Here is a 24,198-nt window from a genome sequence, read left to right on the forward strand (position 1 = left end):
CACCATGCAAGAATGCCCACCACCAAACATAGCATCTGGCACAGTAGCACTCAGTAAAAATTTGCCCTTGAATGAGTAAGTGACAAAGTGTCTTTTAAGATGAACTGTGCCAGATAAATGTAAAGAGCTATTTTACAATTTAAGTTTGCATGTAATTAAAGCAGCCTTGTTTTCCTTCCCAAGAAGAAGTTTCTACTTCTAATTCCTGGTGCAGAGGACACAATTGTTATGCCCTTTCTATCTGTTCCAAGCCTCGGGAATTTTTAAGACCACAGCTAATTTCTTGAGACCAAAAAAAAAAAAGAAAAGAAAAAACAAAAACCAAAAAACAGTTGTTCAAGAGGTTGGCTCCCTGGGTCAAAAATCACCATCCTCTGTGTTTTAGATGAAGATCTGTCCTTCAACACAGCCTCTGACTGTTTGACACTAGACCAGGGTCAGTGTATTAGCTTGCTCAGTGGAACTCTGGACATTTTCCAGACTCAAGCTTGTCTTTGGATACATGTGTGTGCCCACTGCCTCATTTATTCATGTTTTGTTGTTGTTATTGTTGTTCTTTGGTCAGTGGCCTCATCACACAAGACATTTTCCCACTCTCCTGGTTGTGGCTCTGAGAAGGGGATCAGGTCAAGAGCCTGTGGTTTGTCTCCGAGGATGGCTAACATCTGAACCCAGGCATAATTGGAGCTAACACATCCCTTCCTGAGCTTAAAGGAGAACAGGAGGACCTGAAATGTTACCAAGACTTATTAAAAGAATATCCAACCTAAGTCCAAAATACTTACTGATCTAGCTATTTAAGTGTAAGGTGTTGAACAAGCACTTTAAAAAAGTACGACGTTTATAATTGTCACTAAATATTTCATGTAATTTGACATTTCCTTGTGCTAAAACCTGCAGTGGAACTTGTCAATAGTAGGAATTATTAAATTCCAGAATTATCTACTAAAGGACCTCATTAAATGTCTTTCAGAATACTCTTTTTGAATGAGGTAGGTGATACTGTCATACATAGATTTTATCTGCTTTTACCTGGACTAGATAAAAATTAGTGGGCTTGCTCTCAGATCTAGAATTCTACAAGAATCATGTTTGCCTTCCTTTGAAAATCCCAGGGTACCTGGGTGGCTCAGTCCGTAAGTGGCTGCCTTCGGCTCAGGTCATGATTCCAGGGTCTTGGGATAAAGCCCTGCATTGGGCTCCAGCAGGCAGGGAGCCTGTTTCTCTCTCTCCCACTCTCCCTGCTTGTGTTCCCTCTCCTGCTGTCTCTCGCTCTCTCTCTGTGTCAAATAAATTTTTTTAAAAAAAATCTTTAAAAAATAGAAAGAAAATCCCTTAAAGTCCTCAAAAAAAGAATAAACTCACAAATCCAGAAAGGAACTCAAGGTTCTTTTGTATTTATACGAACAAACTGCAGTCCATTTGTTGAATGGCTCAGGATCTCTGCCATTTATTTATTTACGGCAGGTTCAACAGTCAGCTGGAGTGTATATTTGATGGTTAAATGAACCTGAGGTAGGTTAATTATGCCAGCAATTTAACCTCATTCCTATACCTTGCAGACTGAACCTTAGTATGACCATATTAGACTCTAAGCTACAGTATTCCAAACACAAACTTCTGACTGGGAGCAGTTTCAGAATCAATTTACATTCAAATAAAAAGGGACTCCAGTGAGAGGCACATTAAGATGTTTAAATTATGGGGCATGTGGGATTCATCAGGCAGGGAAAGCAGTTGTAAATCAAGCTTATGGTGAGTGGGTTAAACACACAACAGGGTTTTTAATGCATGGGCAACACTTCCTAGTGTCTTTATTTTTCTTTCTTTCTTTCTCTCTCTCTCTCTCTCTCTCTCTTTTAGTTTTAGCAACTTAAATGGATATGTTAAGGAAATAGCAAAGAGTAAATAACATTTTTTAAAATGACAACTACCAACCATATTTATAGTTTTTCATTACTATAGGCATGCCAGCTTTAAAAAGAGGGGATAATTAGCAGTAGGAACACTTTTCAATACGCCAAACTAGAATGAATGGGAGGGGAGGCAAAAGAGAAATGAGACCAGCAGTTTGAAGGACTTTTAAAAGAATTACCTTTTGTCTTATTTCTTTTGTAGGTTCTGCCATCTTGTACTACATATGAATTTTCCCTGGTGGATCATCCTAACGATTGTGCCTTTGCAGGGAAACAACAAAATATCACTGGGTGGTCAAATGAGTCCTCTGATTAATTGCTTAAAGGGGGCAACTGACATCTCCCTTTTCTAGCTTTTTTTATAAAAAAAAAAAAATATGGTATTCCCTATTCCCTATTCCCTAGGCCAGGTACCATGTATTCTCCTGCAGCTTCTAGGAACTTTTTTGGTCCTAATTAGTTAATTGATTAAAAAATGGTAATTTGATATATTTCCCAAGCCCTTGCATTTTATTCCTGAAGAGAACAATGTTCTACCCAATAGATTCACTCTCTAATGGCAAAATGCTAGGCAAAGTCCTATTTAAGCACAAACCTAACCTTTCCCCATAATTAAGTCTCTGTGCCACAAAACTATCTATTTCATTAAGTATAAAAAGTGATCAAATCATTCAAACTAGTTAGTGAACATTTGATTAGATGACCCACAAAGGTAGGCAAACTATAGCCCAAAGGCCAAAAGCAGCCTACCTCCTGTTTTTGTAAATAAAGTTTTATTAGAACACTACCATGTTCACTCATGTATGTATTATCAATGCCTGCTTCTAAGCCTCAAGGGCAGAGCTTGCAACAGAGGCTTTACTAAGTGTTAAGTATTTACTATGCAACCCTTTACAGAAAGGTGTGCCAACCCCTAGAATCAGGTTGTTCCCTTTTACAGCTGGCTGATAGGTTATCTTCTATTTTTCCAATATGTACTCATCCGAGCCCTTAGGAGTTATCCTTATTTCCCCAACTTCAGTTAAAGCCGCCTCTGTTTTGAGAACCCTCAGTGTGCAGCCTGGAATGCAGAGCCTGCACTTTTGAAACATAAACACTTTGTCTCAATATACTTTTAGTACTTCTGGAACTCTCTAGGAAATGAAAAACACCAAGAAGCTCCTCTAACAAAATTTAGCTCATATTGAGAACACATATCATTGCAAGAGATGTCTTCTTGCTCACCTAAATAATGAACAATAACCATTCTTGGGGACCAAAATTTTACCAATAACATTAAAAAATATATTGGCTTACTTGTTTTGTTCCTTCATGTGAAGTAATCTGTTACTTACAATAAATAACAGCAAAACATAAAAACCCACTTCCAAAGCTGGAAGATTAAGTGAATCAATCTGGAAGTTGATATCCCCATAGAGATAACCAACATAAAGATGTGAAGCTTCCCATAAGTTTACCATTCTCTGTATTTAAAAGTGGTTAGAGAAGAGTCTTGTTTTTTGACTTCCAAAATAAATCATATTTGGGGCGCCTGGGTGGCTCAGTGGGTTAGAGCCTCTGCCTTCGGCTCAGGTCATGATCCCAGGGTGCTGGGATCGAGTCCCACATCGGGCTCTCTGCTCGGCAGGGAGCCTGCTTCTCATCTCTCTCTGCCTGCCTCTCTGCCTACTTGTGATTTCTGTCTGTCAAATAAATAAATAAATAAAATCTTTTTTTAAAAATAAAATAAATAAATCATATTTGGAAGGAAACACATTTTTATCAGTTATATAAGTTTTTGTAGAATTGAGTATTATGTGGTTTTTTTCAGAATCTTACCTTAATTGAATGAGTGAGTGTTCTTCCTGTCTCCTGACCCTGCTACTTCTAAGCACATCAGCTTAAGAAGAAGAAGAAAAGAAAGAGGATTTCAGTCTTCAACCTGAGGATGAATGAAGGGAATTTTTTTAGTTTGGCATCTTAAAGATGGTGGAGCGAGAACAGGGCAGCGTGTAAGATCTCTTGGAAGCCACTTTTTCTTCTTGCCTGGGTAAGCACTCAGTGGGGCACTGTTCGAGAACTGTGGACCTTAAAGGGAGAATTCAAGAATAAAAGGTGGAACAATTCCGGTATTTATTAAACACCTACCATGCTCTGGGCACTGCTCTACAGGCTCTGCCTAGCTCCACTCACCTGATCTCAGAACTTGGAGAGCAGGCTAAACAGCCAGTAAGTTGCAAAGCAAGAGTTTGAATCCAGGTGCCCTAACTTCGGAGCTCTTTTCAAGGTGGGTTAAGGAGGCTGTTTTGAATGAGTGAATGTTTCTAAGGAAGTTTAGAAGTAGTAGTTTCAGGCTATTGGTACTGGGTATATAAAAGAGAAGCTAAAGACAAGACTGTCTGAACTAGGGATTTGAAAGAAATTTAGATGAGCTTCAGGGATATTGATCAAAGGGCTTAAAGAATGTCAATCTCTTCTATTTGTTTCATACTTGGCTTTCTAACAGTTCTGCACATACTTCCTACAGCCCTGTATTTGATTTAATGAGCAGAACAATATGAGGAGAAACAGAACAGGGGAGAACGAACAAGAGGGAAAGAGATAAATGTTCACAGACAGGACAATGCCGTCTTCATAGGTATAATATTTCTGAACTCCATGCTTCTTTTTAAAGCTCTGATCGATCATTTGAGTTATAAGTCTCAGGGAAAGAGTTCTGCAGTAGAGATTTTGTTTACATTCATCTATCCTTTTGTCTAGTTGAGTCAGAAGTATTTACCTCTAATTCTCTTCTTACTACTAGTATAGGGATCTTATCTCAGAGAAACCTTGATCCTCCCAACCAGAGTCACCAAAATAATGTAGAGATAAAATGAATGAACCAGATCAACTTTATTAGCTTTATTGGCCATCCAGTATAGACAAGAGATACTTTGTTCTCTGTTTCATAGACTATTTACCATCTCAGAATGATCCTAAGCTTCGTGTATAATTCAACCTATCCTTGCTGATGCCCCAAATTTTCCTAAGACCCAACCCTACAGAACATTCAGTCCCATTTCATGATGTGTAGTGTGTGCGGAGGGTGTTCTGGCTATTTGGAAGGGCAGCCCCAGCACTATTAAGAGGGGTGATTTCCCCTCCATAGCCTTGAGATTGGTGGGAAGTTCTTTTCTACATTTGCTTTCATTTCTGATTTAGCTTCCGCAGTCCACACATCCTCTCCTTTTGGACTGGCAAGCTTCCCTGAGCACACCCTATCCTTCTTCATAGCTCCTCGAGTTCTCAGCACCCACCATTCAAAGTAGAACCAACAAATAATGGTTGCATTTTATCCACCCCCCCCCCAAAAAACAGCTTTAGTTGTCTTTCAATGTGTTGAATCCCTGTCATTATAAAAATATTTAATGAAAGAAAAACAGGAGGAATTAGGTCATATAGAATAGTGTTCTTTCTTGTCTGTGGAAGATGCTGGTGGGGGAGGGCTTAAGGGAAGATCTAAGAGTGAGAAACAAAGAGTTCCCAGTAGAACATAGTCAGTCTGGTTTTATTTGTGGCAACCAATCAACAATCAACTTTGAATTTCAACTTTCCTCCTAACATTGTTAAATACTATGAACTCCATACTTCTCTCCAAATTCAAGGGAAGACGGAAACTCAGAAGGAAAATACCATGTTTTCTACAGAGAATCCCATATCTTTAAACTACTAATGCCAAGACAAATCAAACTGTTAATACCAAAAGAATCACTTTAATTGTTTATTTACCTGCTCCTCCTCTATAAGAATCATTCCATTGAAACTTTAATTTTGTAGGCAAGGAAAACTGAAATATAAAAACAGCAGTACTTGGGATCAGAATTGGAACTATATCATATACACTTTCTGGCATGCAGTTGGTAGACCTCAGTTTAAGAAAAAAATATGAGTAGCCCAGTCCATGCCTAATACTATGTTTTTTTTTTTTTAAATGTCAAGATGCATTGATCTTTTTATCAGCATTTACAGTGGTGGAAAACATATAACTTGGGAAATAAAAATAAGAGCATCTGAGGCCCAGCTCTGCTACTTACAAAACTCCAAGTTTCTAAGGTTTTGATTTCTTCATCTGTAAAATAGAAATAATACCTACTTCACAGACTTTCAAGGATTACAGGAGGTAACACAAATACAGGTGTTTTTTATAAAGCTCTAGCCAATGTTAGGTATTATTACCCAAAGAGATAACTTTAAAAAGGTCTGACTCTACCATTTTTTGATATTAATACAGCTAGGAACCATGTTCAAAAATTCTATCAGTTGGATTTCAGTAATAGTATGAGAAATCTCTGCTCTACCTCATTTTTACTATCTTTTGAAGGCTTATATTATCTAAATATTAAAGCTCCCAGTCTGAGTAAACACCAATCTTGAAATACTTATTTGTCATTTTAACTTGTTGAAAAAATAATAGCAAGTAATTTCTTGCAGAAGGCAATAAGTAGTGCTATTTACTCACAGTGATTGTAATTTTTGTATTTGTCTTCTTAATACAGAACAGATGTGGAAAGCCATGCATTTGTCCCACCCCACCCCCAAATGCTCAGTACAACATATGGCACCGAATCAGATTACACTCTATATGTGACACAGTAAAATACTCACATATCTGTGCAGAGAATCCAAATTTGCTGTTATTTTAATCTGTGCCAGTCTATTCAGCATGCACCTAACATTTTGGTGTTGTTACTTGGGTTGGAGAAATTAAAATCCTGAAGGTGAACAAAATTGCTCAAAGAAATTTTAAATTAACTCTTTAGATCTCAAGGTTACCCACAAGGGTGCATAGATATTAAATGTTTAGTGGCTTTGGAAGTTAGTACCTGTCAGAAAAGCCTGTAGAGAGGCACGAATAAGATGTATGTGTATTATGGCAATTGGAGAGTAGAAATGGTTTTGCAGTCTGATTAGAAACACAACCATCATGATGAAAATCAAGTTATCTCCCTAGAGAGGTCTGTACATAATTTATTAATGAAGATATTGCAACTATCGTAGCGAAATACCAGGAGCACATTATCAACACCACAATTCACAGACCTCATATCATTGGAAAGTTTGCTGACAGACTTTTATATAGAATGAGCAAAATCGAGCATTGCCAGTAGAGATCACTAAAGGGAAGGTGGCAGAGAACACAGGTGAATCCAAAAATGGAGTGCTCTTTTGTTTATAAATATAATTGTATATGTTCTGAGCATAAACTATGTCACATCTCTACACAGAAACTATTACCACCACCATAGCTATCTCTCAACCCTGAAAAAAATACTGTAGGGCCTGGACACGTCTGTGTCTTCCATTGTACATCAGAATATTTCTTCACTTAAAATTCCTCTCACTATGGGGGAGGTCCCTGGGTGGCTCAGTTGGTTAAGCAACCAACTCTTGATTTTGGCTCAAGTCGTGATCTCAGGGACGTGAGATCAATCCCCCGCCCCGTTCCGGCTCCACCCTGGGCATGGAGCCTGCTTAAGATTCTCCTTCTGCCTCTGTCCCTCCCCCATTCTCTCTCACTCTCTCTCTCTAAAAAAAAATGTCTTCCTTACTATGCTTTGGAAGAGATGAGGACATTTCGTGGATTTGAGAAACCAATTCTTCTCAACCTCCTTCAGTCCATTCTTGCCCTTCTGCCCATAGTGAACATGAAAAACACGTGAGAGAAAGAGAACATTGAAGAAGCATGACTTTCCAGTTCTGAATCCTTGAAGCTCAAGTTGAGGCGTCAACACCACAATGAGAAATCCCAAGATACGGGTCTTCCTTTGTGCCACTTCACGACTCCCCTGGGACACCCAAACTCACCTTTTTTTTTTTTTTTAATTTTTTAAAGATTTTATTTGCTTATTTGAGAGAGAGAGAGAGCATGAGAAGGGGGAGGGTTAGAGGGAGAAGCAGACTCCCTGCTAAGGACAGAGGTCTCGATCCTGGTACTCCAGGATCACGATCCAAGCCGAAGGCAGTCACTTAACCAACTGAGCTACCCAGGCGCCCCCAAACTCACTTTTTTTTAAAAAAAAAAAATTATTTATTTAATTTATTTGACAGAGAGAGACACAGCGGGGGAGGAAACACTAGCAGGGGGAGAGGGAGAGGGAGAAGCAGGCCTCCCGCTGAGCAGGGAGCCCGATTTGGGGCTTGATCCCAGGACCCCGGAACCATGACCTGAGCATACTTAACAACTGAGCCACCTGGGCGCCCCCAAACTCACCTTTTTAAGGCTATGACTGCAGCATCTAGAAAAAGATGCACCTGCCCTAGCCATTTGAGAATAAACCCCAAAGAGCAAGTGGCCAATTTACCCACTAGCAACCATTTGGCAGCTCAAAAAGCATACAATCTTCATGGGAGGCAAAAGTGGCGACTCTTCTGAGATTCCTAAACTGCAGGGGCTTAAGTAACAGCCAGAATGTCAGGATGATCTCTTACTTTCAAAAGGGAGAATTTAGAGGAATTATTAACTATTTGGGGAAATGATTGTTCCAGAATTTCATTCTGGCACGATTGCCCTGATAGAAGGAAGCACAGCACCATTTTGCTTCATAAATGTTTTATTTTCAGTATGCCATAGCTTAGAAATTTGGTTCTGCTTATATGAAATATGTAAATTGAAGAGAAGAACCTGGCTAGAGGAAGGAAAGAAGGAAACGTATCAGTTGTTCCCCCAAGGTCCCTGGGGACACTGCAGCTTGGTTAGTGAGATTGTGCATGTGGTTCAAAAGTCAGAAAAACTGTTCTCCTGACAACCAGAATTCCTTTTATTAGGCATATTTTACTGAGCATTAAACAGCACAAATCCAAGTGATAAAGTACAGGCCTGTAATTCAGTCCAGCTTGGGTGTGAGTGCACACACACACACGCGCGCACATACACACAGGCACACCCTCACACATTTTACCATCCTGCAAACTACAGCATTTTATAGAGCTATGTATCTTTCAAAAATAACACCCGGTGCACATGCATACATACTTTCTTTTCCTGGTCAACGCAGCAAGTCAAGATTTATTTTAAAAGGTGGGGAAAAAAAGACTCACACCAATGAGTTTATTTAAAGGGAAGCAAATTTAACAGAGCTACACCGATAACAGCAGATGTCTAGTTATAATTCGCTTCCCTAATGCTGATTAATATATTCATAAACAAACCAAATGCATTGCCCAAAGAAAAATGCTACTGTTTACACCCCAACAGCCACTGGTTTCAGTGGTGCTTCTCAATCAAGCAAAATGTTCTTTCCCCAGCTCCTAGAACTATTTATTTTGCTTCCTGCCAATCTTGCAAATGAGTTATCTTGTGTGTTGTTTCCTCATAAATGCTTCCTGGTGCTTGATTGCCTGGCCTGTGTGGCATTTGATTTCAAACTGCCATTTTACCTTTATAAACATTCAGAACTTTTAAGCGTGAGGAGAATGCCCAAAGGCATGTGAAAACGAGGCAATTGCAATTAGATAAGCAGACTGTTTTACGGCATATCTAGCTTTCTGTGGATACCAGAAAGCTCTCTTTGCATCCAATATTGCATTCCCAATCTGGGTGCAGAACAGCAAATTAACATTTACTCCAGCAAAGAGGCCCTGGTATCAACATGTTTAATTTATTATTATTGCAAAGAACAGTTTTCCCAGGATTAGTGAAACAGAATACATATATTTAAGGATCTGCACTCAGACCACAAAAAAAGAGGTGGGGGGAGGGAAGAGAAAAACAGAAAACAAGAGAGAAAATAGAAGTAATATCAGTTACCACATGATTTTTGTGGCAAAAAATAGAATATGGCGTGCAATAGTGCAATTTTCCTTTGCTGGTCCAGCAATGCAAGTCTTAATAGGAAGTCCACTGATGTTCTTTCTGCATTTCAGGATTTAGTTGCGTGCTTGCCGGGGCTTGGAGTTCCTGCCAGACTTCTGACTCTGAGTGGAATCACTATGGCTAGAATCACTTTTATTCAGTCCAAGATGACGGAGCTTCATATCCCAGCGCTGTGAAATTTAAAACATTAAATGGTCACAGGCACATATCACCAGGGTTATCATTTCTATTATTCTAACAACTTAATAAGACCGCAAAGTCCAATCGCAAAAGCATTTTCCAAAAGTATAAAATTTTGTTTTCCTGAGATGTTATACAGACATAATTCTCTGATCATAAAAGAGTATAAAATTTTGTTATCAGATGATGCTAGACGGACACAATTCTCTGACCGTAAAAAGCACAAAATTGGCCACCTAAAATATGTCAGCCATGTTTTCATATCAATCCTCAAACTTAAAATTTCCATGTCAAATGGTGACACAAGTATCTGTCCAAACCTGTGGGTATTTCTGGAGGTAATATACATAAGTCTGGCAATGAATGGAAGACACTCAGACTTTGAAGTGCTATTTTTCATTTTCTCTGATGATGTGCCAGAACTTGGTCTTTTAAGACATATGTGATTTAAGCAGTGAAAAAAATGGAAATTTGCGGGGCAAACGGGATCTCTTAAAAATGTATTTCCAAGGGGCAACTGGGTGGCTCAGTGGGTTAAGTTCCTGCCTTCAGCTCAGGTCATGATCTCAGGGTCCTGGGATCGAGCCCCACATCAGGCTCTCTGTTCAGCAGAGAGCCTGCTTCCTGCCCCCGCCAACCCTGCCTGCCTCTCTGCCTACTTGTGATCTCTGTCAAATAAATAAATAAAATCTTTAAAAAAAATGTATTTCCAAGTAATTTCTATCAAATGCAACAATCACAACAGATGAGGGTCTACACTCAAAGTTGTACAAAGCAGACATTCACAATGTTTCTAAAACCCACAATCAAGTTCACTAATATTCCATAATAACAATGCCAAGAGGGTCTACATGTAAAATAATAAATTAAAAGGAAGTTATATTTTGGGTATTACAGGTAGTGAATAAGGACTACAACAGTACTTTTCAAATTTTGATAAATATAGAAATAACTTAAAATTGTAGATTGTCATTCAGTAGGTCTGGGATGGGACCCAAAATTTTCATACCTAGAAAGCTCCCCCGTGACGCCAGTGTTGCTGGTGCAGAGACCACAATGAGCAGCACGGAGCTAAGGTCAGAGTGCCCAGATTCAAATTCTACTTCCACCAGTTACTGTGGAAAGTTTTTGAACTTATTAAACCTCATTTTTATCATTAACACATTGAAATTAATAGAACAGACTTATAAGACTGTCCTGAAGTTTAATAAATAATATATAAAGGGCTTAATACATAATAAATTATCATTTTTCATTTACTACAAATAATTCTTCATTCTAGCCTACTCAATTACACAATCTTACTGTTTTTCATATTAAAAAATAGTCTGATTCTCAGCTCCCCAAGGCAGACCAAATATTTTGATTTGAACATCCTGGTACACCAGAGACTTAGGTAAACAACAATTCGTATGGCAAAACCATAAGAAGGTCTTTATTAAATTCTTATTCTACTCACTCAGCAAAAAAGAAAAAGAAATCAGCTGAAAAGGGCAACTCTTATTTGGAAAAAAAAAAGAAAAAAATGGTATCCTCCCTAAAACTTTTTTAGTTCCTCATATTTTAGTTTCCTCATATTGACAGGAAAACTAAAGTAAGAATCTCAATAAATCTAAACAAAAGAGACTTTCTACCCAAGATCTTTAGCCATGAATATCTGCATATGAATTAAAAATTGTTCACATTTTGGTTCAATTCTTCCCTTTAGCAAGTTTAAATCCAGACTGAGAATATAAAGATTCCACAGTAACTCTGTGAGTCCCCTGTAGAAAACAATGGAAAATATGTTTGCGTAAAAAATAGGATAAACCAGCCATGTGTCCTGGGTCTTTATATGATGGTCGCTGTTTGGGTATACCAAGAGAAGCAGAAAGCTTCTTACATGCTTTGCAGCAGGGATGTTGAAAACTCTTCCAACTGGTACAGGAATTTAGGACAAATTCCTGTTCTGCATTAGCAAGCAGAAAACCAAATTAAAAGGACAGTAAGAGATTCCAACTTCCTGAAAAAGAGCCATTTTTTTAATAAACACCAAAGTAACTGAAAAGAGACACAAATGGAGAATTCCCACAAGTCTGAACTTGAAATACATCTCACTTTTGACAAATATACTGGGGGGAAAAAAGAACTTACCAAAGGGTAGTTTCTCCCTGAAAAATAATGCCCTTTACATTTTTGTAGGTCACTTAAACTGAAATGTGTCTGCTCTGTCAAGTGCCAGATGTATAAGATAAACTGCCCAGGGGTGTTTAACTTACCCTGTAAATGTTTCCCAAGCCTTCAGACTCACAGAAGGAAGGGGATGTATTATGTTTGGTACAATTCCCACTCTTTCTTTCTCCCTCCCTGCCCACTACACACACACACTTTTCAATTCTTTGCCATTCTATGCATACACTCCATTCTTTGAGACAGATTTGCTTAGTATAGTAAGAAGAAATGAAACCTTCTAACTTTCTATAATAATTTACTGTGATTTCTAAACACACATCATTTCCAGAATCTAAGAATCATTGGCTTAAAAATAAACCTCCTTTACTGCTATAAAGACTGATTTGGTCAGATCTCTCACATACAGATGAATGTGGCTGCAGCTTGTACAGAGGAATTGGTGTCTATGAATTGAGATGATATTGGTAGTTTCCTGCCCATCATTTTTTATCCCCTTCTTCTTTGACTCACAGAACTGCAATTTGTTCAAGGAAGCAATATGTCCAGCTAAAAAACGACACTTGCCGTTTTCTCTTGCAGGTAGGGATGGAAGGGAGACTAAAACCTAAGTATAAATTGCCAGATGGGACACTTGGAAAGCCCTTTCTACCTCCCCTTTTTTCTCTCTGAAATATAGGTGGGATGCTGGAGGTGGGCAGCCATCTTGTGACCTCCAGGTGAATATGAGCATGGAAGCAGTTCCCTTAAAAATGGCAGAACAGGAAGCAAGGAGGATCCTGGAGCCCTAAGGATAATGTGGAGCCACCCAACCAGGACTAGACTAACCATAGTCAGATTTCTCACTGTGAGATTTATTATGGCTAAATCTCTGATACATTACAAAGAATTCACTCCTTAAATTAAATTGGCATTAAAAACAAACTCCATCCTCAGAATTTGAGACCCAGACAGAGAGATAGACAGACACACACAGACACATACGTCTCCGCTTTAAGTATTTCTCATGCTCTTAAGGGCAACTCTTTCATGTAAATGACGAATGACTATTTTTCTGCTTTTATTTTTATGTATCACTTTGAACATAAGATTCAGGCTTACCTTAACTTTTTTACCAAGTCGATCCTTCCATTTCTCAGCAATAGAACCTTCCACCAACAGTAATCTATATTTTTTAAAGAAGCAACCATTTTTGAAAATTAAAATGTATTATTGAAAAACACAAGAAATCTTTGTCAAGAAAGATTTACTATTTATTCTAGAGTAGAACAGCCAAGACTTAGAGCAGTAATTCTTAACAATCTGGGAGTCATGGACTCCCTTAAGAAGAAATGATGTTATGACCACTGTCCCCAGAGAAATGCACACCCACAAATTGCACACATACACTTTTCTATCCAAAACATTATATTGAGGGACCCAACCAAAGCCTATCTCCCTAGAAGGCAGACAGAGCCCCAGGTAAGAACCCCAGAGTAAGAGGTCTAGAGAAATGCATAGGATAAAAGAAAGGAGAAGCACAGCAATTATTCTGAATCCTTAGGGAGTGAATTACCTGGAGCGTTCCTCATCTTCATAGCCCATGATGATATACTCCTCGTTAACATTAAGTGGAGGACACAGGCAGCCAGAGCTGGTATAAAGGTTAATGGTGTCCCTTGGAATGTTTACCAGAGAAGCCTTTAGAATCTCCTTCACCTCAACTACAACAGTCACGTCATGGCACTTGGTCTTTACTTCTTTAACTTTAGCCCGAATGACTAGATAAAAGAAAATAAAGCTGATGTGGTAATATGATAAACAATAATGCCCTAATCAAAAAAGACAGGTAGGCTTCTTTCTAGTCAATTCAAAAATGTTGACCAGATTTTTTTGCCTTAGATGGTAGTGAATGACACACTACATAACAGCCCCTTTACTCTTCAGCCCCATCCCCTTCCAATTCATGTACGCATACATGTTTGTGTGTGTGTGTGTGTGTGTGTATTTCATTGTGAGAAATCCACTTAGGTAATCAAAGGTTGAGTGACTCTGATGTGATTTTCCTCCAAAATTTTATTTTGAATGTGTACATATGTGCTTTGAGTTGCTGTCAACAAGAATTTATGCACTCTATGTAAAGACCTGGTATTTGATATGTTTTGTTTCTTTCTATCAGATGTATTAATGAATTTCCTAAAGAGTTGGGGCCTCTTCAGTGTTTTAAAGTCCTGTTCTACAGTGTTCCCCAGCTGCTTCTGCGACCTCTCCACCTTGCTCATCTTAGGGACTGTTCAGACACCAGCTCCTTTCTCCTTTGTTTCAGTTCAGATTATCTTTTATATTCTCCTGTAGGTATACGACATTTTCTTCTTGAATAAGAACTGCTACCACAAGATCCTGTTTCCTCCATGTGTTTTGAAGTCAGACTCCCCCACATTCCCTCCCTTCATGAGCTATGGAACATGGTCTACTAAGTTCATTACATGATGTACCTCACTCAACAGAAATCCTGACACCCAGTGTAGCTCACAAAAGCCACCTTCACTTCTCAGTATAAAGACGAACCCCCTTAAAGTAACCAGCTCAGCTGCAAAGTCCAAGTATTTAACTCAGAATCTACAAAGTACAGTTCTGCTTCTAATCTGTATATTCTGTCCTCTGGAAGAGCCAAATGTTTTAGATTCCTTCTTCTGATAAATGAGCTTGTCTCCCCCCCACCTTTTAAGGAGGGCTTTGAAAAGGCCTGCAAAGAAGTAAAAATGTCAATTAGCAAGAAGCCAGTGGCTTTTGGCCCAGCTCTCTAGTCCAATATTCAAGGACGTTACAGAGAGGAAGACAAAGTGTATCTAAATGAACCCACTTTTCCAAAGTCTCTTAGGCATATCTCTGCAAACCACTTTAGTCTAAATTCCTTCCCACAGATTTTAGGGTCTTTTGGATTACAAAGGAATGGAAAAAAGTAATCCACGAAAATGTAAAGCCAGCAATAAGCCATTCCTCCTGTCAGTGCCCCGACTTGATACAGAAATGTTCAACGTTCCACCGGTAGGACATACGGATGAGAGAAATCAAGTTGCTGATTCTAAAATCTTTAGGACAAAACCTCATTTTTGCTCCACAGGTATTTCAATTTCTGGAGAAAGTATGAGGACTACCGTGAACAAAACAGAACTACCCAGCTGTCCCTGCTTGGTGTGAACTTGCAAGCAAAGGAATCCCTTCTTCGTGTTCTCGCGTCTATATTTTAACAAAAAAATAAGATTACCCTTTTTGAAATGGCGTTTGGGAGATTCAGATGATAAATTGACAAGCCTGGCTCGCAGACATTTTTTTGTGTCCTGGTTTATGTAAATGTGCTTCAGAGCCTCCATCAACTCTTAGAGATTAGCCAACTGTGCAAATGTTCTCTAACTAATGATTTATTTACCCAGTGTGTCTACTATTTTCATTAGAAATTTTTAGCACATGTACCCACTCCAAAATAAATACCTCTCTACAAGACTTACTTTATTATTCAAGTAATTTGGTTAAAGCTCAAGAGCTTTTACTGAATTAATCTGAATGAAGCAGAGGTTGTGTGAATTATCACTTACTCCCACCCCCAACTTTGTTTTCTCATTAGACACAGGCAGACACTGGTGATAAAAATCAACATATTTTAAAATTTAAATTGCATTTTCCTTTCAGAGTTCTTCCTTCTACTTAATCATTTGAGTGCTTGCCTTCCCCCCCAAAGAGGCTTAAAGCAGTAGCTACAGACCCATGAAAACCCTTCAACTATGGGCAACCTGGTTATTGTTTGGCTATGAGGAAGTCCCACTGACTGTGACTTGTATTCCATTTTACTTTATAATGTTCACTCAGACTTGTAACCACTCGTATTATAACTTTTAACCAAAATAGCAGGACCAACTGCCACAGCTCTAAGAAAGTGAGATAAAGTAAAAATTAATAATAAGAGAAGTAAAATAAATACAAAGTCAACTAAATTTTCTTGAAATAACATTTTTATTACGCTTTTGTTTTTAGTATAACTATACTTAAAAGTTCACATAACATTTTTCCGTCTTGAAAAACTATCTCCTAAAAATTGAAAGCTCCATTTCCTTGTGATTTTTCACATCAGTTTTTAGAGGTATGGGTTCTCAGATGAGCAGCCAGGCATTTGACTTCTCAGAAAAACATGACCTTCCAACCTTGGAAAGCGCATCTACCACTGACTAAGAGAAATTAGATTCCTCTTAAGATGAGTAGAAAGCAAAAAATAAAAATTGATTTCATTGAAGAAAAACTTGGGAAACTAGTACATTTATTTCAAAGAGATTTATTTACACTGAGAATTTTCTACTTTATACCTTCTAAGACACAGTATTTTCATAGATATCAAAAATTACTCTTACAGAGTCTTAACCAACTTCTCTCCTTCCGATTCCCAGCAGTATAGAAATAAAAATAAATCTGTGCTGTATGTCCTCTATCTTCTAAAATAAGGCACATAAATTCGATAATAAAATTCTCATTTTATTAATGTTTCCTTTAAAAATCTATTTAATTGTCATATTTTTATTCATTGGCTCAGCATCAGCAATCTTCTTCAGGGATAGTCACATGACCTTTATTAACCTCATAGATGCTAGGGGGAAAAATCACAATAAAATGCCTATCCATTACAGCAAATGTTGATTTGTCTCTTATTGTATCAGCTGGAAAACTCTGAGCCTTTCAAATATAATAGGAATTGATATCTGTGACTCTGAAGCATGCCAGTGCCCAAAAGAACATTCTAAATAAGAAAGGACAATCTGGGTTCAATAATCACTGATAAAATTAGCATAATAATACACCTCCGGGGGCGGGGGGGGGCAGCTGAAAAAACTATGAAGGACAGTGTATAGGAACCCCCAGCACAGTACCTGCTACAGAGATAGGAGGTTTTTCCTCCTTCAGTTAAGTCTGGCAGCTACATTTGGAGGGAGTGGTGGTTCTTCATAGAACACACCACAGAACGTCACTTTTAATATTTTAACAGAACGTCACTTTTCTTGGTCAAGCTGGACAAAAAAAGATTTCCTTAATTGAATACTAACAACTTTTGCCAGTGTTACCTTCCAGTTCTGTCAGTGTGTTCCAGGAGCTAGACTGACTGGAGAAACCAAGCTGTCCTCTATTACCCATCAGTCCCTTATGCTCAGGCTCCAACCCTCCTTAGCCTGTCAGGGAAAGAAGTGTCCCTCCCATCTTGTCTGAAACGCAGCTCTGGGTGCTCACTTACTTACATGGTTCTAAGATGGCTGCAACGCAGCCTGAGCTGCTGTAAAATCAAGCATTTGTTAAAAGTTCTGCCCATGAGAAAAAAGAAAAAAAGAATTTTGCCCATGAGACATTTTAATTGCTCAGGAGGAACAGTAAACTTGTGCTTGAAAGTTGTCTTTGTTTGGTTCTCAGCTTTAATTTTAAACTGCCCTACGAGCTCATGCACAAGCGTGCGTGTGTGCACACACACATACACACACACACACACCCCTTTCTCAGCACAGCAGTTTATAGGTCAACCATGCAGTTATCCTTACCATAGTTGTAATTGTTTCGGAAATAGGTCTTCTGTGTAGCTCTAATGGGCTTACATTTGCAGCGTTCTGAAAAATACAACATTTTCGCTATAAGCAAAAATTCACCATGAGCTCTCTTTTTAGTTGTTCGTATTTCTTGGTAAGATTCGATCCAAATTTGGTGATGAGGAGGCTCTTCACCATTCTATGTGTCTGATCTCTTTCTCCTGGGACTACATTCATGTTACTTCTATTTACCTAGCCTCTTATTTAATGCCAATATGTTCATAAGCTTCTCCTCTTCAGCAAACCACCCAAATCCTAAGGAAACCCTCTTCACTGCCACGCATGAAGAGCACATGAACCCCAAATCCTAAAAGAGTTATGTTTAGTGCCTGTGGAAGCAGAATCAATGCCTACTGAAAGGCAACTTCCTGCTCATGCTCAGGTAACTGGTGTGCCTCTGTGGGGTCCCACGTGCATTCATATATACTTTACTGATTACAGGTCATTTTTTAAAATATTAGTTCCTGATCTAAAAGCAACTCAGTGAGATAAGTAGGTTTGATTACAACCCATTGAACTTAGTAAAGTTCTTAAGAGCAGCCAAGAGTCCCATCTAGAGGCCGAATAACTGCTATTTAACTCAATGGTATTTTTATTCTTATCGGAAGAAATTACTAGATACATAATTTAAAAATGAGAAGTTCCATGCTTTTTAAATCTGATGAGTAGTGACAAGAGTACATTTTATATATAAGACAGGTATTGTATTGTCTCAAAACGTTTTATATATAGGATAAATCACTTAAAATCTTGGAAAGTGGATTACTATACTGTTTATATATTAGTTGACAAATATATGTCATATATGCATCATAACCATGGTAAGTTGTTAGTCATTAAAGCCAATATAAAAATAGATAATAATATACAATTATTTCAGGAAGCATTTAAACTAGTCTGCCTGAGAAAGCTTCATTAAACATAAATGGCATCTGTCTATGCTGTGACACAGAAAAAGGAAAAAAGAGCACATGAATCACAGAAAGTCAATAAAAGTATTTTGTTTAAGAAATATTTTATGTTAGCATAGACCAATAAAAGGCAGAAGCTTTTGATGACCAGCTGATGTTTTCTAATCAAAATAAATTTTACTTGCAGTTGAACTTATAGATGACATGTTTTAAAGTAGCAGTCCCAAGAAGAGTATTAAGCACCATACTAGCAGCATTTAAGTTCTAGAAATCACCATTGATAGGGATAGGTGCTATTCTACAAAGCAATTGTAACATCACTTTCATCCACGAGAGAGGTGAGGATTTTCTCACACTACACACAGCACTTCCCTTGTTCTGCAGATAATTTTTAACACACAATTTCTCTAGAATAAAGACCTCAAATAAATAAATTATGGGTAATTTCAATGTTGGTTGCTATTCTGAAGAATTCTACTCCAATAATTACTTTCTTATTCACAAAATATTTATATTCCCATTTGTCAAAAAAGGAAAGATATCTAGGTCTATTGTATAGTTGCTTTATTTTTAATGGAAATGTTCTAGTTTTTTTAAGGAGATATTCTTTTCTTGCTGAAATATAGTTGGCGCAGAATGTGACCTTAGTTGCAGGTATACAACTCAGTAATTAGAAAGTCTATACATTATGCCATGCTCACCAAAAGTGTGGCTACCATCTGTCCCCACACGTAACTGTTAGAATACCATTGACCATATTTCCTACGTGTGCCTCTTATCACTGTGACATATTCATCCCATAACTGGAAGCCTATACCTCTCCCTCTCCTTCATCCCTTTTGCCCATCCTCCCCACCTCATCCCCTCTGGCAATAACCAGCTTGTTATCTGTATTTATGGATCTATTTCTGCTTTGTTTTTTTTTTTTCATTTGTCTTGTTTTTTAGATTCCACATGTAAGTGAACTCATATATGTCTTTCTTAGTGTGACTTATTTCACTTAACATAATACCTTCTACGTCCATCTATCTGGTCACAAATGACAAGATCTCATTCTTTTTTTGATCAAGTAATATTCCAGTGTGTGTGTGTGTGTACTGCATATTTATCCATTCATCTATCAGTGGACACTTAGGTTGCCTTCTTATTTAGCTGTTATGAATAATGCTGCAATAAACATAGGAATTCATATATTTTTTCAAATTAGTGTATTTGTTTTCTTTGGGTAAATACCCAGTAATGAAATTACTGGATCACTTGGTGTTTCTAATTTTTTTTTTTTTTTAAGTAAACTCTATACCCAATGTGAGTCTTGAACTCACAACCCTGAGATCAGGATTTGCATGTTATACCAACTGAGCCAGCCAGGAGTGCCCTTATTTTGAATTTTTTGAGGAACCTCCATAATATTTTCCACAGTGGCTGCACCAATTTACATTCCCATGAACAGTTCACAAGGGTTCCTTTTTAAGGAGAGCTATTCTTGAGATGAGACCATTTCTGAAGCAATAACTGCTATGGTCTTTGATTTACAAATTATTCTCACCCATATACACACGGGGATTTGTGCTTTTCTAGCATTTAAAAATAGATATTTCTTAAACGTGATGCAGGTAGGTTAACCATCTACATATTTGTAATTCTTCAGAAATGTGCTCATATTCTAATAATAATTCTTGGCAAAACTATACCAACCATCACTGGATTGAGTCTAATATGATGTTGTTACCATACAACTTTACTTGAAGCATAAACAAACAGATTCCATAATCTTCCCAAGGAGATATTTTTCAAAAATCAAATCATAAAGTAATTTAGAAGATTTCAAGTAAGTATTTACATAACTATATATAAGCAACTACATATGCAGAGCTAGGCCATTTCCTAATAGCTAAAGAGCAGAGCGATTATATTTTCGGAACTGGATTTGATTCATTTACAGTGCACTTACCTCTGCTAGCCTCAGAGGTGGTAAAGCCTTATCATAAAAGTAACCCTTGCCATGCTTGGGTCCTTAGCTCTTGTTACAAACAAACATCTGCCTAGCTGAAGTAACTAGTAGCTCAATAAAATAACAGAATAAAAGGAGAAGTGGAAATTTATATCTGCAAGGCTCAAATATGGAAAGACTTCCTTTCACTTATTTATGCTAACTCAAACCAAACATATTCATATGAGAGCATATTCATGAAAAATATATCTTAAATCAATTCTTCATCCTCTAATGTGCTTTCATTCACATCTACATATATATCCCCAAAAGCCCAAGAACTGGGAAATTGCAAAGAATCATGGAGGGATATAGTACATGCATTATTCATTATGTTTTTGTCCGTGACACCCTTAATCAGATTGCAACAGCCTTCTTTTTTTCCCCTTCTTTTAGTATAAATAGTTAATTTCTCAGACTTTTTATGGAGCCAGAAATATTATCATCATTTCTACTTTAATCTGCTAATAATTTTGCTAGCAGTCTTCCTCTCCCAGCTTCCCAACTGCACAAGGTTTTTAAATTTTACTTTCCACAGTGGCAAGATAAAATCTATTATTTACTGAGCTTTGCACAGAAACCATTAGATATTGATTCGCTTGCATTCCACTGTTGGGAAGAAAAGGTTGTAAAGGAACTGCCTTGGCATTTTTCTCTAAGGAAAAAAGTACATGAATAAGTTAAAGGAGCAGGCTGCAACAAAATGAAGTGACAAAGAACTCTTCAAATGTGGGGAAGGTTTTATATGAACAATTCATTTTCTTCAACATCTAGGATGGAATGTAACATCCTAAATTGCAGAATAACATGGCATTCTACATCCCAGGAGCATCCATGGACCTCCACCTCTGGCAGGTCTCCCTCATGTTTTTGCTTGGTTCTCTCAGACACTCTCCTAGAATCAATGATTTCCTACTTCTTTGCTAATGAAATTGAAGACTGTTCATCATCCTCAAACAAATAGGAGTTTATCACCCTCATACAAACATTAGTTTGCAAAATTAACATGGCTGAGCTCCACAGAATCTGGTCTGCAACTCAGAGGAGATGCCCCCCAAGTGCACAGTCTCAACAATGAGGTTTCTTTTAAACATAATTCAGAGAGGAAAGCAATCCTTTTTTATTTGAATTTTTGTTCATAAAAATGGGTTCATTTATTGATAATAGTATTTTTAAAGAATCATACGGTTTCATAAGATCTAAAGAATTATAAGTATCTGATAAAACTATGAAATCTGATTCTCAGTGGACCTTCACTACTTAGTACAATCTGTTTACATTCATACGTAAGGATAATACAACTTTCTAACCTTGACCTTTGCTTGAAATCGACTAATGCTGGGTCCAATCCAGAGCTAAAAGATTCTAACTGACTTCCTTTGCCAGATTCTAAAGCTCCTATAGTTTTTCAGGTACCATGACTTTGGAATACTACTGTCAATGAGTTAGTATTTTTCTGCTTTTTCTAGGAGAAGACATCTTAGAGCTGTGTGCAGAATCTATTGTCAAAAAATACATGGGGATTAAAGAAAATATAATTCTATTTGTTTTACAATTTCCACTGTAATTCTTTCAAGATTAGAATTTCAGCAATTTTAATTTGTACCAAATGTATTATATGTTTTATATCTTGACATTTGGCCTTAGAAGCTCACTTGACTTCTTCCCTCCATTTTAAGAAACAGGAGCAAACCACAACTTTTAAAACAGACAGAAAAAATAAATTTTTACAATTTGAATATCTATATTCTTAACTACGACTTCTTTTTTTTTTTTTTTTTTAAAGATTTTATTTATTTATTTGACAGAGAGAGATTACAAGTAGGCAGAGAGGCAGGCAGAGAGAGAGAGAGGAGGAAGCAGGCTCCCTGCTGAGCAGAGAGCCCGATGCGGGACTCGATCCAAGGACCCTGAGATCATGACCTGAGCCGAAGGCAGTGGCTTAACCCACTGAGCCACCCAGGCGTCCCTTAACTACGACTTCTTTACTGAGATCCAGGTCCATATTTGTAACCACCTATAAGAGGTGTCGGTAAGTATGCCCTTAGGTAATTTCAGACATACCCTTCATAGAATTATTGAGAGAATTAAATGAGAAAATACACATAAAATACTTATCATGGCCTGGTATGCCTGCCCCATAAATGTCAGATTTAATAAAGATTCACTGGGATTTTTTAATCCATTCTATATAAAGACCATCTAATGATAAGAGAAGCACTATTTATCTTAGGTTCCTTGCCACCTACAGAACTGAGATGTCCAAAATTAAGCAATCAGGCGTTTCAGCGGTACCAGATTCTGCTATTTTGACTCAGGTAGGACCAAGGTAATTTCTGTCCTGATATAAGAAGTCCATTTGAATTATCATGTACATATTCAAAATGGGAAGGATCAAACTTAGCAAGCCAAAATGATCACATATGTGACCATTCTAATAATTATTACAATGCAAGAGAATATGACAAAATGATTAAGGGCATGTGGGTTTGAATCCAACTCCATTGCTTCCCAGTTGTGTGACCTTGGGCCAGTTACCTTTGGCAAAACTTATTTCTAAACGAATACTGTCTACCTCATAGGGTTATTGTTTTTTGTTTTTTGTTTTTTTTTTTAAGATTTTATTTATTTGTCAGAGAGAGAGAGGGAGAGAGAGTGAGCACAGGCAGACAGAATGGCAGGCAGAGGCAGAGGGAGAAGCAGGCTCCCTGCCGAGCAAGGAGCCCGATGTGGGACTCGATCCCAGGACGCTGGGATCATGACCTGAGCCGAAGTCAGCTGCTTAACCAACTGAGCCACCCAGGCGTCCCTCATAGGGTTATTGTTAAGAATTTAAAGAGTAATTCACTTAAGGAATTTGGCACAAAGCCTATTACTTAGTAAATCACTCACTGAATGTTAGCTCTTAGCAGTAGGGGTAATATATAAACAAACCAAAAAGATCCGAAGATATTTTATGCAAATTTAAAAGCAGTTGGTGAAACAGAAGAGACAATTTTCTAAAGAAAAATCATTTGCAAGTTGATTTTAAAATTAAAGTCAAAAGTTTATACTTAAAAGTTTTAAGTTTAAAGATAAAAATGTACTAAGTTTTCCTAGAGGTAGAAACTTTTATATGTATTACATTTAGATGGGGGTGGGTAACTAGATTTAAAAAATAGAATTGAGAAATCATATTGGTATTGTGCTCCACAAAGGTACACTACTACGCTTTGCCTCACAATGGGGTGGGTGACTGGGCCCAAGGAAATTCTGAGGGGTGATGGAAATGTTCTTTATTTTCATCTGGGTGATAGCTACATAGGTGTATACATTTGCCAAAATTCATTGTGCCATACACTCAATTATGCATTTTACTGTAGGTGAATTATATGTTGATAAAGTACCAATAACATAAAAATTCATGAAACATTCCTTTCATTTTTCCATAAACTGAAGTGTGCCATGACTTAGCAGCTGTTCATTACATGTTAAAATAATATTTATTTCCCAATCATAAGCATAAAGCAAAGAATCTGTTGGATTTTATTTTGGATAAGAGCAGTATGTGGAAAATGCAATGCAGCTGATGGTGAATGGAGGTAATATAATAAGGCTTTAAAAA

At 37.6% G+C, this 24,198-nt stretch overlaps 1 protein-coding gene across 1 annotated transcript in view; it reads right to left on the reverse strand.

Moving 5' to 3' along the window:
• Positions 1-8,672: 8,672 nt before the first annotated feature.
• Positions 8,673-24,198, reverse strand: part of FRZB (frizzled related protein) — a 32,000-nt gene continuing 16,474 nt past the window's right edge. The window contains exons 3-6 of the mRNA XM_032356148.1: positions 17,649-17,714; positions 13,652-13,856; positions 13,198-13,261; positions 8,673-9,917 (exon numbers count right to left, since the gene is read on the reverse strand). Coding sequence (XP_032212039.1) covers positions 9,801-9,917; positions 13,198-13,261; positions 13,652-13,856; positions 17,649-17,714 — 452 coding nt within the window. The 3' untranslated portion in view covers positions 8,673-9,800. The remainder of the gene's footprint in view (positions 9,918-13,197; positions 13,262-13,651; positions 13,857-17,648; positions 17,715-24,198) is intronic.

This window comes from Mustela erminea, chromosome 8 (genome assembly GCF_009829155.1).
Source record: "Mustela erminea isolate mMusErm1 chromosome 8, mMusErm1.Pri, whole genome shotgun sequence".
NCBI classification, from domain to species: Eukaryota; Metazoa; Chordata; class Mammalia; order Carnivora; family Mustelidae; genus Mustela; species Mustela erminea.